A 17,307-nucleotide genomic window follows, 5' to 3' on the forward strand; every position below is an offset into this window, starting at 1 on the left:
TATCTTTTATGAATTAGACATGTAAATTAATTTTAAATCTTTTTTCCCATAGTTATTTTACCTATATCATTTATCATTTTGTGTGTGTGGTCTTTTTCTCTTTTTCTTGATCAAATTAGGTAGTAGTTTATTAACTTTTCCAAAAAATCAGGACTTTGATACTAATTGGATCTATTTTTCTGTTCTCTACCTCACTGATTTCTGCTTCATATTTATTATCTCCTTCTTTGTGTTTTCTTTGATTTACTTTATTGTTGTTGTTTTCTTATTTCAATTTATTATTTTTATCTTTCATTTATATAGATAACAGTGTTTTATGGCCAGGCACAGTGGCTCACACCTGTAATCCCAACACTTAATAGCCAGGCATGTTGGCATGTGCTTGTAGTCAGTCCCAGCTGCTACTAGAGAGGCTGAGGTGGGAGGATAGTTTGGGCCTGGTAGCTTGAGGCTGCAGTGAGCCATGATTGTGCTACTGCACAGAGAAAGATCCTGACTCAAAAAATTAAAAATAAAAATAAATAAATAGAACACAAACAAATTTTTAAAATAAGTGTCTTTTGCAATCAATTTTTCTTTGATCAGTGCTTTCAATGTATCTTGATTCTGATACATAGTGTTTTCAATGTGGTTTTTAAGTTTCTCTTTTTCTTCAGGAGTTATTAGGTTTTAAAAATTCCGGGTAGATGAACCTTTCTGGTTTTTTGTTTTTATTTGTAAATCTAGTTTTATTGCATTTTGGTCAGAAATTATTTATCGTAATATTTCTGCTTTATGGAAATTGCCAGTATTTTCTTTGTGACTTACTATAGGATCAGCATTTATAAGTGTGCTGTGAGTGCTTGAGAAAAATGTGTATTCTCTATAATCAGGATCTAAAGTTTGATATATATCCATAGACTTACTGTATTTATTATGTTGCTTAGATCTTCTGTCTCTTTACTTATTTTTTGTAAATAAGTGATCTGTTTTGTACTAAGGTTATACTAAGAGTTGTATATTAAAATGTATTGTGTCCTGTGTTTCCATGTATCTCCTGTAGTTTTTGCTTCAGAAAGGTGGTTCCTCTGCTTTTTGCTATGTAAATGTCATAATTATTACCTATTCATTTTGGATTGTGGCCTTTTTTATATTAAAAATGCCCTCATTCGTCATGTTCAGTGCTCTGGACTAAAGACTTAAAGTCTTTAAGAGATAAAGACTTTAAAAACATATTTATGTGACCTTCCTGATAACTCCTACCACTCCTATCTTCAGTACCTATGATGATCATTCCATAATAGCAAGCAGCTTTAATTAGGATCTACTTTCATGGGAGCTACTAGAAGCTGTGATATACCTAGTGCATACCATTTCCAATCCAAAAAGAAGGAAGAAAAAATGTGGCTACTGGATGGTCATCACTCAGAATTTATACTGAATGTTGTGACTTTTGCTTTTAAAATTTTACCAGCTAAGCTATATAGCAAATCATCTGCATACACTGTACATCTAAACTAAAATAGAACATTATTTCCTTACAGCATTTTGCTGTGTTTTATTTAGAACAGGTACTTCTTTTGACAGGATTAATTAAACTATCTAATTACCCAAGGCAGTGGTATCACACTGGCTCTGGAGAGGAGTACAAAGGAGTGAAAGAGACCTTTCCACCTAATCTTGTATACCTTTTTAATTTGGGACCATGTCTATGTATTTCATCTAAAAACCACACTTACACACATGCATGTAAAATATAAATAAACTCTATATCTTGAAATATGATGTATTAGGTGCATGAATCCACCCTCTTACTGAAAAAATAAAATCATTGGGTAAAATACTAAGAAACGTACCTTGAACGCATTTCTTAGCTAATGACTATTAGCTAACCAATGTTTCTTTTAGTAGGAAACTAAGAAAAGCTCAGATCAAAGATCAAATGAGAGCAGGAACTCAGAGGGGAACTGAACTTATCCTGAAGATATTTGTCTAACTAGGTGAACCTAAACATTTCATTCACAGCCCTATGGGGCTAGGGACAGAAGACAAATCCTAGGGTTTATCCAAAATAAAGAGTCTATTAGCTCTTCTTCCACAAAGTTGATCTACTTTCTCAGTAGAAGAGCAAACTAAAAATAACCTCCCCACTAGCTTGCTCAGCCCCAGGGAATAACTTGGGTGCTGAATTAAGGAGGAAAAAAATATTTCCTTAGAATTCATAACCAAAATACAGCCTTTATTACAGATTATAGCTGGAATTCACAATATTTCAAAGGCACAAAAAAATTGAAGCTGAGGATTGAGTATAATTAGTGCATGAACTGTAGTGCCCTGTTGTCTATTAGAAGCAAATATTTTGTAGGGAGTTGTCCATCTCACACCTCAACATGTTTTTTGCACAGCCAAAGTTCCAAGGAAAATGAAGGGCTAGCTCATAGTTAAGAAAAACACTACATACACAGAGGAACAAGGTATCAGCAGAAACAGCAAATCAGACACAGAATATAAAATGCTTAATGTTTAAATAAAGGAGAGGCTTGAAAATGAATGAAGATGCTGAGTGGAAAAAGTAAGTCACAGAAAAACACCTACAGTACGATTCCATTGATATAAAGATATCTATTAAACATAGATAAAACCAAACATTATACTTTTTAGGAGAGCAATACACAAGTGCTTAAAACAAAAACCGTAAAGAAGGAGTGATAATACAATTCGGGATAGTGGTCCCTTTTTCAGGGAGGAGAGGGATGTGATCAGAAAGGGGCACACTGGAGGTGTGGTAATATTTTGTTTCTTAACTTGGGTGTAGGAACATGAGCACTTACTTTGTTTTTAAATTGTATATTTTCACATGTTCTTGAACATATGCTAAATTTCTAATAAAAAGGAACTATGTAATAAACATGTAATATATAAAATCTATGTTGATTAATTTTTCTTAAATATTTGAAATGAATTATTTGAAATACTCTGATAGTGAGAACTATAAGATTTCAGAAAAAATAGAGTATTTCAAATATTTAACAAAGCTTATGGTTTAAGGAAACTTCTTTTCTACTGATATGATGAAACAATTTTCTTCTCCATGAGTCACAGCAAAAGCATTAATTTTGGGTTGTTATTAATCTTCCTTTTTTTCTACTTTGCAGCAAGATGAGAAGATGAAGTGAATGTATGGATTCTGGTTTTTCTGAATTTTCAAAGCATAAGGAATCAAAACAGAAATATAACTAGTATCAAGAAGATGAAGTGCTTGATGAAAAGTTTTTTTTTTTGGCCTTTCACAGAGTGTTGATTTGTCCATTCTTAATATTTATTAATAGGTATATGTGCATAAAATAGCTATTTTGTAACATTAAGCTTTTTAAGTCATTTTGGTCATCATATAACATCTTCCTGTTTATTTAAGCTTCTTTTTACCTAGTAGCCTTTAACCAAACAATAGCTATTAACGTTTTAACCAAATAAAATGTGTTAAATACCTTTGCATTGGTTATCTTGTATACTAGTCTGTCTTGTTTTGCTGTGTGTTTTTAATCCATTCAATATATGTGGACATCTAAAAGGGTTTAAAAGCCACCTCCTGGCCTGGCCCGTTTTCTCTCCCTTCATTCTTCTATTTTCAGAAATACATGTTGAATGTCAGCTTCTGTATTACTTCTATTATATGTAATCTGATGACTTAGAGGAGGAGATTAACCTTTCAGGCTCTTTTGAATTTGGTTTTTATAATTTTGTTTTAAAGATCACTTACTCTTCCAGTAATAAGTAGTAAAAAATCCCGTTTATATCTGAGATCAATACACAGTTTATTGAATTCAAATAACTACTCAAACTCTATTCCACCTAGACGGAAAACTTTTTTAAAAGACAGTATCTGACCACTAAAGGGTGGGCCCAGAAATCTGCATCTTAATCAGATGCTTCCGGTAAGTCTGTCCTAGGATTGTCCTAGTACCACACTTTGAGAGACTGCAGTAGGGGTTTAGTCAGTAGCTCCAGTGAAGGATGGATAGTTTTATTCAAAGAATCCCAGTTGATGAATGAAGAAGAAAGACTAGAATTAGAAAAATTGCAACCCCCTATTAAACCTAATGGATGTAAAACAATTAGGTGAAATGTTGATGAAGAAATTCATTACAAAGGAATAGCCCTCAGAACCCACTGATCAATGTTAGCATCATTATGAATGAAACAACCAGACACCATATGCTTCCTGCTGTGCTGCAATATTAAGTGTATGGTACCACCTATGAAGTGTTCTTGCCCTCTCCCCACAAAAAAATTGAACCTGAATTTAATCAAAGCTTTAGATCTAATATTTAGTACACAGGAAATAAGTAGAGTAGAAAAACAACCCAGGGAGAGCCACATTCAAAAAATGTTTCATTTAAATAGGACAACTGACCTGGTTTCTTTTTCAATATGTTAACAGTGTTAAAAAGTCTGTTTTCGATCAAAAGAGGCTGATGAGACCACATGCAAATACATTGCACAGCTCTTGTTTGATTCAAAGAAGTCAAGTGTAAAAGACATTTTTTAGACACTGAGAAATGGCATTGCAACTGACTAAAAGAATGTGTATGTGTGTTTTTGAAGTATTTAGGGCTAAAATATGTCCAGGATTGGCTTTTAAATACTACAAAAAATGGAGTATGGCAAAATGTTTTGTTAAAACTCAAGGAAGGGCAGGTAGATGCCAGTTGCACTCTTCACTTTTATGTACAAAGTTTGGAAAATTTCACAACAAAATTTTTGTGTTTACATAAATGAAATAACATGGGAAAATGTTCTAAGGTATGGCAAGTGAAAAGAAGCCTGGAAAATAACTAGTTTAATCCCACTTAAGTTTTTAAAGGTGTACATGTTTCAAAAAGTAAGGATAGACCAAAGTGAATGGTGGTAAGCTCTAAGTTGTGGACTTAGGTGATCTTTATTTTTATGCTTTGCTGTATTTTCCAAGTTTTTTTTTTTTTTTTTTTTTTTGTTTAAGTTTTCCAAGATGTTTTACATCTCTGTTCTTATTTACCAGATAAACTTGGTGGTTAGTTACTGGATAAACTGTAAATAGTGATAAAATTTTTAAATTTATATCAAGATAGCTCTTCGTTTTAAAACCAGTAATTATTAGGTTGGCGCAAAATTAATTGCAGTTCTTGCCATTGGAAGGTATGGTAAAAACCGCAATTACTTTTGCACCAACCTTATAGTTCTAGAAGATCAAGTTGTAAACCTTTTTGTTTTCCCTAAGATCCGCTCCTGCAGAGTTGGAATAAATATGATTGTTTACACTTAAGAGTCCAGAACTACAGCAGGCCTGGTTGGAGGAGAGGTACTACTGTTCCCAGACTTAAATCCAGCTGGAACACCACCTAAAATACGCAATAACATAAGACCATCAAAAGCAATGTCCCAGGTCTTACAATGTTTGCTAAGACGCAAGAGGGTGTGACACAGACGCTCAGCGCCACTGGCGAGGAGATGAAGGGGTCGTCTTCATCTTCGCCGGATGATTTCCGCCCACATAGAGGGCGCCAGTGACGCCCACACACGTGCTGGTGTCCCGGGAAGAGTTTTCCTGGCAATGAGCTCAGGAACGTTGGATCTTAATCAAGGCTTTCTCGGTCAGGGTGTGGGTTGGACTTCAGGCTCCAGCAAGCCCCGCCCCACACGGCGGGTCGGTGCCCCCCGGTCCCAGGTGCCCGCTACTTCCCAGAACCGCCGCCTCCCGCTCTGGGCCCTCGAACCAGCGCGGACACCACAATGGACAGGGCGTCCGAACTGCTCTTCTACGTGAACGGCCGCAAGGTGAGCGCCCGCGGGCTGCCCCTGCCCCCAGACCCGCGGCCCGGGCCGTGGCAGAGAGGAGCCCCGGCCGTTCGTCCCATCCTTTCGTGCCCGCCGCTTAAGGCGCTCAGGCACACACTGGCTTTCTCCTTTAACAGCGGCTTTGCCTTCGCGTTCCCACCCCGCCTCCGAGGCAGATAAAGGCTGCGTTTTCAGGGACTGTCCTGGATCTTTGGGCCCCCAGCTTCCTCATATTCCCCTTTCCTTTCCTTCCAAGGCTCAGAAGCTGATTACCAAACACACGCCCTCCCTAAACAGTAAGATAAAAAGTATTCTTGCCCATCAAGGTCAGCACTCCCAAATCTTCCTTCCCTCAATCCCAGCCGATAACGGGAACGTCCCCAGTACAGAGAAGGCTGAGCCTCAGCTCGCGGGGTGTGTTTGGAAGCGCAGAGAGCAACTTAGATTCCGGACAAGACTGTAGAGACGAACACATTCAAGCCACCCCCGTCGTTTCTTGGATGAAGAAATCGTTACTTTCCAAAGTCACAGCTAATTCCTGGCAGAGTTGAACCCAAGTCAGGCTCTGAGGGCTCCAAGGTCCTCACGGGGTCCACTGCTGGGTGCGGGCTCTGTCCCCTCAGAAGCTGGGCTCGCTCTGCGCAACCCGAGGAACAGTTCCAGGCAGTGTCCGATGTCTGGGAGCAGCAAAGCCCCGTGGGCCTCCTTTGAAACACCCCCCTGAATATGAGCATCAACTCTGCTCACTCTTAATATTGTTCCAGTTTCATCGACATTACTCTGAAGGAGGAAACTGAGGCAGGAAGGTTAAGGAGCTCCCTTAAGAGCTGTGGCTCACGCCTGTAATCAGCACTTTGGGAGACCGTGGCAGGAGGATTGCTTGAGCCCAGAAGTTCGAGTTTAGCCTGGGCAACATGGCGAAACCCTGTCTCTACAAAAAATATAACCAGGTGTGGTGGTGTGTGCCTGTAGCCCAGCTACTGGGGAGGGTGAAGGGGGAGGATCGCTTGAGTCTAAGAGTTCAAGGTTACAGTGTGCTGTGATCACACCACTGCACTCCAGCCTGGGCAAAAGAGTGAGATCCTGTCTCTTAAAAACAACAAAAACAGAGCTAACAACCAAGCAAGAGCAGTGGCACCTGCTTTCCCTGGTGCTCGTGTTGGTGCTGGTTCACTCAGAGCCACCTGTGACCCCGCTTCTGGCTAAGGGCAGCCGCAACACTTTTCCTGATGGGCACCAGCTGCCTCCCCTGGATGCTAACCAGGGTGAAGCATCAGGCCCTAGTTGTGAGGCCTGTTCTAAGACCCTGAGCCTAATTTCATTTGTGGTTTTGTATTATGTTTCTTAAAGAGGATCACCCAAATTGTACGTTAGGCCCCTCAAAAACTTGGTCTGCCCCTGCTGCCTGGGTTCCACATTGGATAAGATGAGCTTGTTTTCCCTGATCTGTAAAGGGGGTCGTTAGGACCCCTTCACAGGACTGCTGTGAGGGTGAAATATGACAATGGGGTGAGGTGATTGACATATCATTTTTTTCTTTCTTTTGTGTAACAGAATGGTATAGTAAACACAACACTGGTTTTGTTGTTTAGACAAACAAATCTTCAATTCCAATTCTAATTCTGATTGAGAAAACCTAACCTCTCAGAGGCCAGTTCCTCTGTTAAAAGGGGATGATACCACTTACTTCATAAAGAGTGATCATGAGCATTCAATTCACTTCTTTGTTAAGGGCCTGCCGTATGCCAGGCAGTGTTCCAGGCTTATGAGATACAGCAGAGCACAGAAATAACAAGTCCCTGTGTGCATGGAACTTACATTGTGCTGGGGAGATAGCAAGCATATAAATACGTGGAAATGTGTAATGTCAGGAAGTGAGAAGTGCTAATATAAAAAATAAAGCACAGCGTGGGGACAGAGAGTATGCAGGATACTCAGAGGGGATGGATGTTTTGGCCTGTCTGAAAGGGTGGCATTTGAGCAGTGACTGGGATGCAGTGAGGAGCAAGCCATGCAAACATCTGGGAAAGAGCATCCAGGGAGTGGGAATGGCAGGTGCAAAGGTCCTGAGGTGGAAGGATTTCTGTGTGATAAGAAGGTAGGTTGGTGGGGCTGGCAACATGGGCAGGGGCCAGATTACTAGGGCTTTATAGGTGATGGTAAGGGTTTGGGTTAAATGAAGAAACAGGGGTTTTGAGTCTAACATCTCCTCACTTCTCCTTCCCCCACTTCCAAACAAATATTGGGATTTTTAACATAACGGCCAACAATAGTTTGTGCTCTATTGATTTTTAAAATTAGATAAGCTAGTTCTTATCTATGGACTCACTTTGTCTATGGGCCAAATGTCCTGTGGTTATTTGTAAAGTATAATCTGGAGATATTGATTCTGTTTTTATAATTACCCATTAGAATAAATTGTGTTAATCTTTCCCTTTCCTTCTCCTCCCTTCTAAATTCTGTTAGGTGTGTGCTTCAGTACTAATAAACAAGCCTGATTACTTACATGGAAAGAACTAGAATAAGCTTTTTTTTTTTTTTTTTGAGATGGAGTCTCACTCTGTTGCCCAGGCTGGAGTGCAGTGGCGTAATCTCAGCTCACTGCAACCTCTGCCTCCCAGGTTCAAGCAATTCTCGTGCCTCAGCCTCCTGAGTAGCTGGGACTACTAAAAGCAGTCCACTTTTTATGGAACTAAAAGCACCCACAACCACTCTAATTTTTGTATTTTTAGTAGAGATCGGGTTTCACCATGTTGGCCTGGCTGGTCTCAAACTCCTGACCTCAGGTGATCTCCCTGACTCAGCCTCCCAAAGTGCTAGGATTACAGGCTTGAGCCACTGTGCCCAGCCTAGCACAAACTTTGTGGTTCCAGAGAGTAAGAGATTGTTGAGAAGAGTGTGGAGAGAAAACCCACCCTAGAAGAGGGCTTTTGAAGACAAACGCAATCTCTGGAATTAAAAACTCACCTTTGAAAAAGAAGCTTAGAAGTGAAGCCACTTAGGAGACAATAAGTGACATGATTGGCTTCTATTCTGCTTTTTGCTAAATTTTCTCAGGTCAACAAAAGTTGTCCTCAGGCAGAAGGTATGACATCTGGAGGCAAGAACAGTGCACGTTGGCCAGGGACCTAGTTGCAGAGAATTTTCTGAAATCTTATTCACCCTACCAAGCCCCCCAGAAGAACAGATGACCCATTTAACATGGAGTTTAAGGGGGGAAGAACCCATGAATAAATTCTACCATAGATGCCACATTCCAATCTCAACTCAGGAAATGAAGCATGTCATTTCATGAGGCAATGAGGTGTGGAAATCAAAGGTATGGGCCTTGGAACTAGTCGGGGATTGGGTTTGAATCCTGTGCTATCTGCTCTGAGACTTGGATGTGGCGGATCTGGGGCCTCAGGCAAGGTACTTAATGTCGCTGAGCTTCTGTTTTCTCCTTTGCAAAATCTAGCTAATAACAGAGCCTTTTCCTTTGAAATTGGGGCTGATTAAGTTGCATGGAGAGTGGTTAGCAGGGTACATGTACACAGTAAACACTTGATATGTGGAAACAATTGTTACTATCTGGAGTAGAAAATAATCTGTTTCATGAGTAGAGCCAGAACCTGCTTAGAGGTGTCAAGGATGCTAAGAAGCAGTCATCCTGCATTATTTGCACAATGAGCATAGACTTTTGATATTGGTGTAGGAATCTGGAAAAAGCAGTTTATTGGCTAGCATTCTCTAAGGTTCTTGGTTTACAAGGGTGAGAGAGGAAATTTCTGGGCTTCTGGAATGGCTGCGATGATTCGGAGAAAAGTGGAGAAGGTGGAGGCAGCTTAGGCAGAAAGAAGTAACAAGCAAAATGAATTTCAAAAGCAACCTAAAGCTCAGGAAGGTATGTCCTCATGGCTGTTCCCTGAGGCTTCTTTCTCTCCTCTGAGGCTGCTATGGATTATTGTTCTTCTCTACTAACTGTGTCTCACAGCATACACCCCTTTCTTTCCTCCTCTTCTCCTTCTCAGCCTTGGCCCTTCACATGTACCTCTACCCCTTCCTTATTTTCTACTCTCTCCCCTTTTATCTCTCTCTTCCTTTCTCTTTCTGACTCTGTCTTGGATCTGGCAGGGCCTCCTCAGGCACTAGTCACTGGCACTACACAGAGAAAAGTGATTTCTTAACCAAGTACGGCATGAACTTGGACTCTCCCAAAAGGGCTGGCAGTGATACAGTGGGGCAGATTCCACCCTCAGATTCAAGGCTATGCTGAGATGAGTACATGCAATGACCCTGACGGGAGAACTGGCAACATCTCTCAAATCCAGAGTCAACCAGAATAACTGTTACCCATCCCCTCTACACCTCCTAGCCTCCATCTGAGTCCTAACCTCCCTGTTTCATTCCCAGAGCTGCCAGGACAAGATGCATGCTAGATCCCTGCCCCTACTTCCTCCAAATACAACACTCACTATATCAAAACAACAACAACAACACATTTCAAACTGGCGGGACTTTGAGCCAGATTCTGATCCCTTGAACATTTCCTGGAACACATACCCAAACAAGCATGACCACCTTCTTCCATGAATTCCTTCCTCAAATGTAGAAATATTCCGCAAGCCTAAAGTGCTATTCTTTACTAACTAGGCTACCCAGACCATGTCTATTCATTAAAACGGGGCTTCTGTGGTTTACCATCATATCTAGGAACAGACATTGTGAGGTTGGGGCAGAAGCTTTATGGTGTTATCTGAGACCCAGGTTTCTTCTCTCTTTTTTGTCTCCTGCCATGAACGTGTTGCCTCATGGTCTAAGATAACTGCTGGGGTTCTAGCCATTTCATTCCTATTCCAAAGTAGCAGGAAGGAAGGACAGGAGAATGCATGCCAGGATAGACAACCTACAGTTTCTGCCACCAATAACTTCTGTGTTTTTCTTTATTTTCCGTCTGTTCAGATGCCCAAGTCTGTGAGAAATTATTCATTACTTCTTGGTATCTCATACCAAATCATACATTGCATGTTCCAGTCATTCATTTCATTAATTAACACTTATTACATCCTGTAATATATCCCCACCACCAAGCTCAGTGTTTGGCATAAAGAAGAATAGCAGAAGATGGCCTCTCTCAGGATCGAGATAGTCTTGTACACACACAAATAATTAAGATACAGTGTAAAAAGTGTCATAAAAGAAGAGGTGAAGACATCAGCCATGGGAACAAAGAGGAGGATGGTTACTTAGAGATGGGGAAGGGTATTTTAGGTGGCAGCACTCTCCATAGAGAACACTTGAGCAGGGTGGTGAACGGATGACACACCAAATTCTCCCAAGAAGAGAGGACAGATTTTCAGGACAGAGGGAAGCTTGCATGCACATGCAGTGAAGGTGAAAGTCCAATGCACCCCCTGGACTAGCCAGTTCATCCGTGTGGCCTGAGTTTGGATTTCTTCTTGTATTCTGGAAATGGTTGGCTATTAATTCACCTAAGATCCACTCAGTCTACTCATTTAAAAAGCACACTTTCTGGTTCCCCCTACCAGAAATCCTGATTCCATAGGGGTTTCATTTTAACAAGCGTCTCCGTGATTCAGGAATTCCCGGAATGGCAGTTTGGCAGCCAGGAGCCACGTTAAATTAGGCATATACATGAGATGATCAGGCTTGGGTTTCACAGCAGTCACTCTGGTCGTGGTGCAGAGGACAATATTGTGGGTACCAAGAGTGGAGGCAGGGAGACCCGTCAGGCAGGTCTTATAATCATTTGGACAATAGATGATATGGGCTCATGGGTAGTGACAGTAGAAGAGAAAGGAGTTTAGAGTATCGTTGGAAGCCCAAGTGGAAGAACTCGGTGACACTGATTGTGGTGGACTGGAAAAAAAAAGTTGAAAATAGCTCAGGTTTTTTAGCTTAGATGACCTAGCAGATACTGAGGCCATAAAGCAGTTTAAGGAAAAGAAGGGAAGGAGTAAGTTTGGAAAATAAAATAAAGAGTTCCATTTGAGAGCCAATTAAATTGAAGATACCTGAGAAGTCCCCCATATTTTTTCTTATCACATACGCACACACAAACAGACACACACACACACCAATCTTTCTATATTACAGACTCTTCTAGGGCACAGATCTGACCTTGGTAATTGGCATATGCCACACCTGGCCTGGTGTATAACCTTTTAAACTTGAGGGTAAGGCAGCAGCCCTAGAATAAGCATATGTCCACTTCTCATCTACTACTTCCCAGGAGGCAAAATTACTATAATATGGTGAAAGATGAATTCAGCTTCTGAAATGGCAAAGCAAGTCATGCCTCTATGTGTTCTGTGAATCTAGAAGAAATGTCAAATTTTTAGTGAAAAAAGAGAAAACATGATCACTTTGGAAAACATAACCAATCATGACATTTTGATGTCATCCTTGGGAAAAGACAGCATGCTGTTCTGCTGTTATGCTGCCAGGCTGCTCCCATGAACTTGCCTAAGTGTGTCCTTGCTGCATAGTCTTTCATCACTTAGCATACACGGTTTATCTTCCCCTTTGTTTATTTGATTGGGGCCATGGCTGGTTATCTTTTACTGGAAACCACAATCATTTGAACAAGATAAACAAACAAATCTTTTAAAAAATTAACTCTATCAATGTCCTAGAGGCTATTATATTCCAGCAATTCCCCTCCCTCCTTTCTTTTCTTATTTCATCTACTCCCTCTCCAGTCTGAACTGTTCTACTAATGTCTTTACTCTCACCTGCTTTAAACTTTCTAGAGAAAAACTGGACAGGAGGTAGTGTTCCTGTTAGCGGAAACAATTGCCTTAGAGAAGAGCAATAACTCAGGACCAAGGACAGCAGCACAATTGTGGTGGGGCTCAAAATTACACCTAAGAGAGGTGGTTTGCATATCACAGGTGTTCCATAAGACTGAAATCTACTTGAAAATATGAGTAGAAGGGCTAATTAATTTGCATTTCCCTCAAATTAGTGTGATCCTACTGATGTGAATTTCATATTAGCTCTCAACTTTGTATGCCTAACTCTTATTTTCCCTTTGGTATAGGTGATAGAAAAAAATGTTGATCCTGAAACAATGCTGTTGCCTTATCTGAGGAAGAAGCGTATCCTTTTCTTTACTTTGAGTGTGTATGTGTGTGCGTATTTGTATAACTCCAATTTCCTCATTAAATGATATTTCAAATATACATTAGAGACACTGAGATATATTCCCTACTCTCATGGTTTTATGCTCATATTTGAGAAAGTCCTATAGTTTTATAGGCAAGGCACAAATGTGGCTGTCAGAAGAACCAATTTTTTTCCAGTCTCTGTATAAAATGGAGAAACTAGTAATGGAAACTTAATAGATGTTAAAAGGACCTAAGTAAGCGTCCTTTAGAATTAAGAGTCTCAATATTTATACTCTGTCCTTAAAGACAAATTATTATGCCCATTAGGAAAAGAGAGCACAGAAGTCACCTGAAATGAAAGTAAAAGAAAAAATGGAAGAACTAAACCTGAAAATGTTATCCTAGAAAAACTTGCCAAATAAAACCATCTAAGGAATGGATTTTTAGCTTGGTATGCATGAACTCCAGTGAGTTACCAGAAGGTGAAGGACACTATAATTATATGCAAAATTATGTTTCAATGGGAGTGTGTACATTTCTTCCCCCTGGAGAGAGTAAAGTTACGAAAAGAGTACACAACTCCAAAGCATCAATAATTGTTTTTCAGACCCATGAATATGTTTCTGAAACATGTTCATGAAAGTCCTTCAAGAGCTTTAGACATAAAAAAACAATTAACCTGACTTCCTGATTATCCACAGTACCTATGTGTAATATTTAAAGTTTGGTTCACTGTGAGTGACAGAGAACTCCACCTCATGGCAAACAAGATAGAAGGTAGGAGTTTCTTTCTTTCTCATTGTGTTAGTTCAGGTTCTTCAGGATGTGGACACCAAAAATGAGATTAAATGCGCCAGGATTTTATTAGGAGAAATGTCTGTGGGAAAGGAAGTAGGGAGTGAATCAGAAGAGGCTTAGGGAGCCATTTGATCACCATGTAAGTCTGACTCTGGAGATAAGGTTGAGTAGAAGGGCCCTAGACTGCTGGTCAATCAGTCTTCAGAACCACTGGAGATGGTTGACAAGGACTCCATATCTCTCTGGAGCACTAAATCATTGGTGGAGAGCAGTTCATGGGAGGCATGGTCTTAATGAGAACTAGAGTGATCAGTATTAAAGTGTAGCAACGGGGTCCCTTGGTCAGTTACCCTCCATGTCGAAGGGAGGTCTGTGGGGCATGTTTGCATGGCTATCACACTCACATAAAGGAAGCCCACAGATAGGTGGATCAGGGCTGGTCAAGCAGTGTCACAACGTTTTTGAGGAATCAAGCAGCACCTTCCTCAGCACATAGCTTTCTCCTCACCATCAGAGATGACCAATGGAGAGCCAGCCCTCATATGTGAATTCCAGCAAATAGAAAGAAGTAGTGAGCAAAGAAAGAAGCACCCCTCTCCTTTTAAGGACACTCTTCTCCTGGAAGTCATACAGAATACTTATAATTACATCCTATTAGCCAGCACTGTTAATGACCCCACCTAGTCACAGAGGAGGCTGGGAAAGTCTATTTTTTACTCTGGGAAGCCATATGTATGTGGCTAACAATTGGGGTTTCTATTTCCAAGGAATAATGAGAGAAGAGATATTAGGGAACAGATGGCAGTTTTTGCCACTGAAAGGCAGAGAAATACACAAACATGGCTAACATGACACGAATATTCCAAGAATTATCTACAATTTAATATTTTGCTTTGTGTCATCAAAGGCAGAGATAAAGATGAGAATAAATGTGCAATGTGTTTATACCTTCAAATACTCAAGCCCTTACATATATAGACTCTTTTTTCAGTTTGGCCCTATTTTTGGCAACCTGAGGTCCAGTTGTTTTCAAAAGGAGGATACAAGATATAGCACACAAAAGGAAATCAAGAATTTACAAGATTATTATAGCTGCTACAATAGTAATTATGACATAAACACATTATTTGATGAATATGTATTGAACTTAACTAATATTTAAGAGTCTGTGATGTTACTGTCTCCTAGTGGCAGGGCTATTCTAGAAAGAGAATTATATAACACATATGATCTTTAACTATACCTCTTCCAGTTCGACTCACGGGAACTAAGTATGGCTGTGGAGGAGGAGGCTGTGGTGCTTGTACAGTGATGATATCACGATATAACCCCATCACCAACAGGATAAGGTACCATGCAGCAAAGTCCAGATATGGTTGAAATTTTTATGATTTTGAACTTTGTTATATTCCCTCATTTGGTAAATATATTTTGAGTACCTACCATGTGAAAAGAACTGGCCACTGGGGGTACAATGATGAACAAGACAGACACGGTCCCAGGAATATGAATGTGTTGAGAGAAAAATGTAGCATCAGTGAGGATAACATATGGTCAAAGAATTCCCCATCAAAGCCAGGCACAGTGGCACACATTTCTAGCTACTTGGGAGGCTGTCAAGAGGATTGTTGAGTTTGAGTCCAGCCTGGGCAACATAGCAAGACCTTGTCTATAAGAAAAAAAAAATCCCCTGTCAAAAGTTGAATGGCTGCCTAACTGCCTGTCTGGGGAGGAAAGGCAGGGCTGAAATTGCAGGGGAGGATAATGCCATCATCGTATTCATGTATAACTCTTCCAGCCCCTAACTTACCCCCTTCCTCCCATCTGGTGCTTTCTCCATACATCAGCCAGAGTGACCTGCTTTAATTATCATCAGATCAAGTCATTCTCATACTGAAAAGCCCCCAATGACTTCCCATTATGTTTAACATCTGTTTATGTTTGGTATTTATCCTTCTTCACATTTGCCAAGTTTCTTGGCTCTGTGTGTTGATGTCTTCTGGAAACTTCTCAAGGCATTATCTCTTCAAATATTTACTCTGTGCCACACATTCTTCCCTCTGTTCTTCTGGGACTCCAGTTATGCTAATGTTAGACCATTTTACATCATTTCACAGATCTCACTTGAAGGCTAAGGATCTGAGCACTGGTGAGGTTTCAGATGTCTGCTGTGTTCCATACCAAACTACCTGCTGTCTGAACTCTGAGAGGTTCCTCCCTGCTTTACAGCCTGGTTGTCAACTTTTTAGTTCACGAGGGATTTCTCTTTGCTTACCTGTCTCACCTTCCTTTGGGAGATCTATTGCAGCCATGCTGCTCTGTCTTTAGCCTCTAGGAAGTGGCGACTACCCTATACTCTGTGAAGTCTGAGTACGTAGAGTTTCTCTCAGTTCTCCTCTCTCTCCCCCAGCCTTCTTTGTTTAAGGACCAGTATGCTTGGAAAGTTTCTTTTAGCTCTGCTTCCCTGCCTATTTTTGGGGAACTACCCCTGGAACTCAGTGATCTCTGGTGGGGAAGAGATTGGAGATAATGCAGCCCAGCTTTATATTTCAATCTGTTGCTATCAGCCCACATGCAACCATTCAAAGTTTGTTGGAAGTTGGTCTGGTTTCTCCTTATTCCTGTTTAAGGCAGGTTCCTTTTCCTCCTTCAATTTCAGGAAGAAAATAATTGTATCTCAGGGATGAGAACAACTGTATCTTCTCTCTTATGAAGAGATTGTCACAACGGAGTTTAGTTTATTTATTTATTAAGTTTTGCTCATAAAGTTTCTTTGTCTACTCAGCATCTGATGAGCTTTGAAAATATGTGATTATGTTCCTCATATGGTTTACTTTGGTTTTTAGAATGAGAGTGGCAGTCTCTTACAACTTTCTACCTCTAAACTGAAAGCTTGCTTGCCTTTGAATCGGTATTCAAACTCTGTACCTTTGCTATCAAGCCTTTACCATTACCTACCTGGCCTCTGCCCGTCTCTCTAACCATGAGTAACACCACTTCCCTTGCATTCACTGTGTTCCTGCCTCACTGGACTTTTTTCCGTCCCTCTTCCTTTTCTTAAACATCCCACACTTATTCCTGCCTCAAGGCCTGAGTATTTTGTTCCACTGCCTTTCATGTCTGGCCCCTTCAAATCATTCAGATTTTACAAAAATGTTGCATTCTCAGTCATCCCCAATCACCTGCTAAATAGCTGTGCTCCCCCTCACCTTCACAACTCTCTATGGGGTTAGCCTATATTAATGTATTCATAGCACTTCTCGACATTTCAATTAATGTATTTTTGTGTGTACTGTCCATGTACATATGTGCTGTCTTCTTTCAGCTAGAACACACACTCTACAAGGGCAGAGATTTTATCTGTCTTGTTCTCCAGTGATTTTAGCAGTGAATTTTAAAGTTCCAATGTGGAACTCTGCCTGGCACATAGGAGGCACTCAATAAATATTTGCACTTATTTATAAATGAATAATATCCTTTCAGTCTTTCTTTTGTGTGTATACATATGGAAGCATACTGTACATACTGTTTAAAAGCCTGTATATTTTGTTAATTTCTCCCTAATATCTTATAATAATAAATTCATTCATGCCTATGTGTGTTCCAT

At 40.3% G+C, this 17,307-nt stretch overlaps 2 protein-coding genes across 5 annotated transcripts in view; both read left to right on the plus strand.

The window, feature by feature from the left end:
• The window catches only part of LOC105468126 (shugoshin 2), a 54,605-nt gene extending 51,135 nt beyond the window's left edge, over positions 1 to 3,470 (plus strand). For all 4 annotated transcript variants that reach the window (XM_011718139.2, XM_011718138.2, XM_011718140.3 and 1 more), the window contains exon 9: positions 3,135 to 3,470. In XM_011718139.2, coding sequence (XP_011716441.2) covers positions 3,135 to 3,150 — 16 coding nt within the window. In that variant the 3' untranslated portion in view covers positions 3,151 to 3,470. The remainder of the gene's footprint in view (positions 1 to 3,134) is intronic.
• Positions 3,471 to 5,652: 2,182 nt separating this feature from the next.
• LOC105468125 (aldehyde oxidase 1) overlaps positions 5,653 to 17,307 on the plus strand; it is an 87,917-nt gene continuing 76,262 nt past the window's right edge. Inside the window, exons 1-3 of the mRNA XM_011718136.2 lie at positions 5,653 to 5,793; positions 12,836 to 12,893; positions 14,953 to 15,049. Coding sequence (XP_011716438.2) covers positions 5,749 to 5,793; positions 12,836 to 12,893; positions 14,953 to 15,049 — 200 coding nt within the window. The 5' untranslated portion in view covers positions 5,653 to 5,748. The remainder of the gene's footprint in view (positions 5,794 to 12,835; positions 12,894 to 14,952; positions 15,050 to 17,307) is intronic.

This window comes from Macaca nemestrina, chromosome 11, assembly GCF_043159975.1.
Source record: "Macaca nemestrina isolate mMacNem1 chromosome 11, mMacNem.hap1, whole genome shotgun sequence".
NCBI lineage: Eukaryota > Metazoa > Chordata > Mammalia > Primates > Cercopithecidae > Macaca > Macaca nemestrina.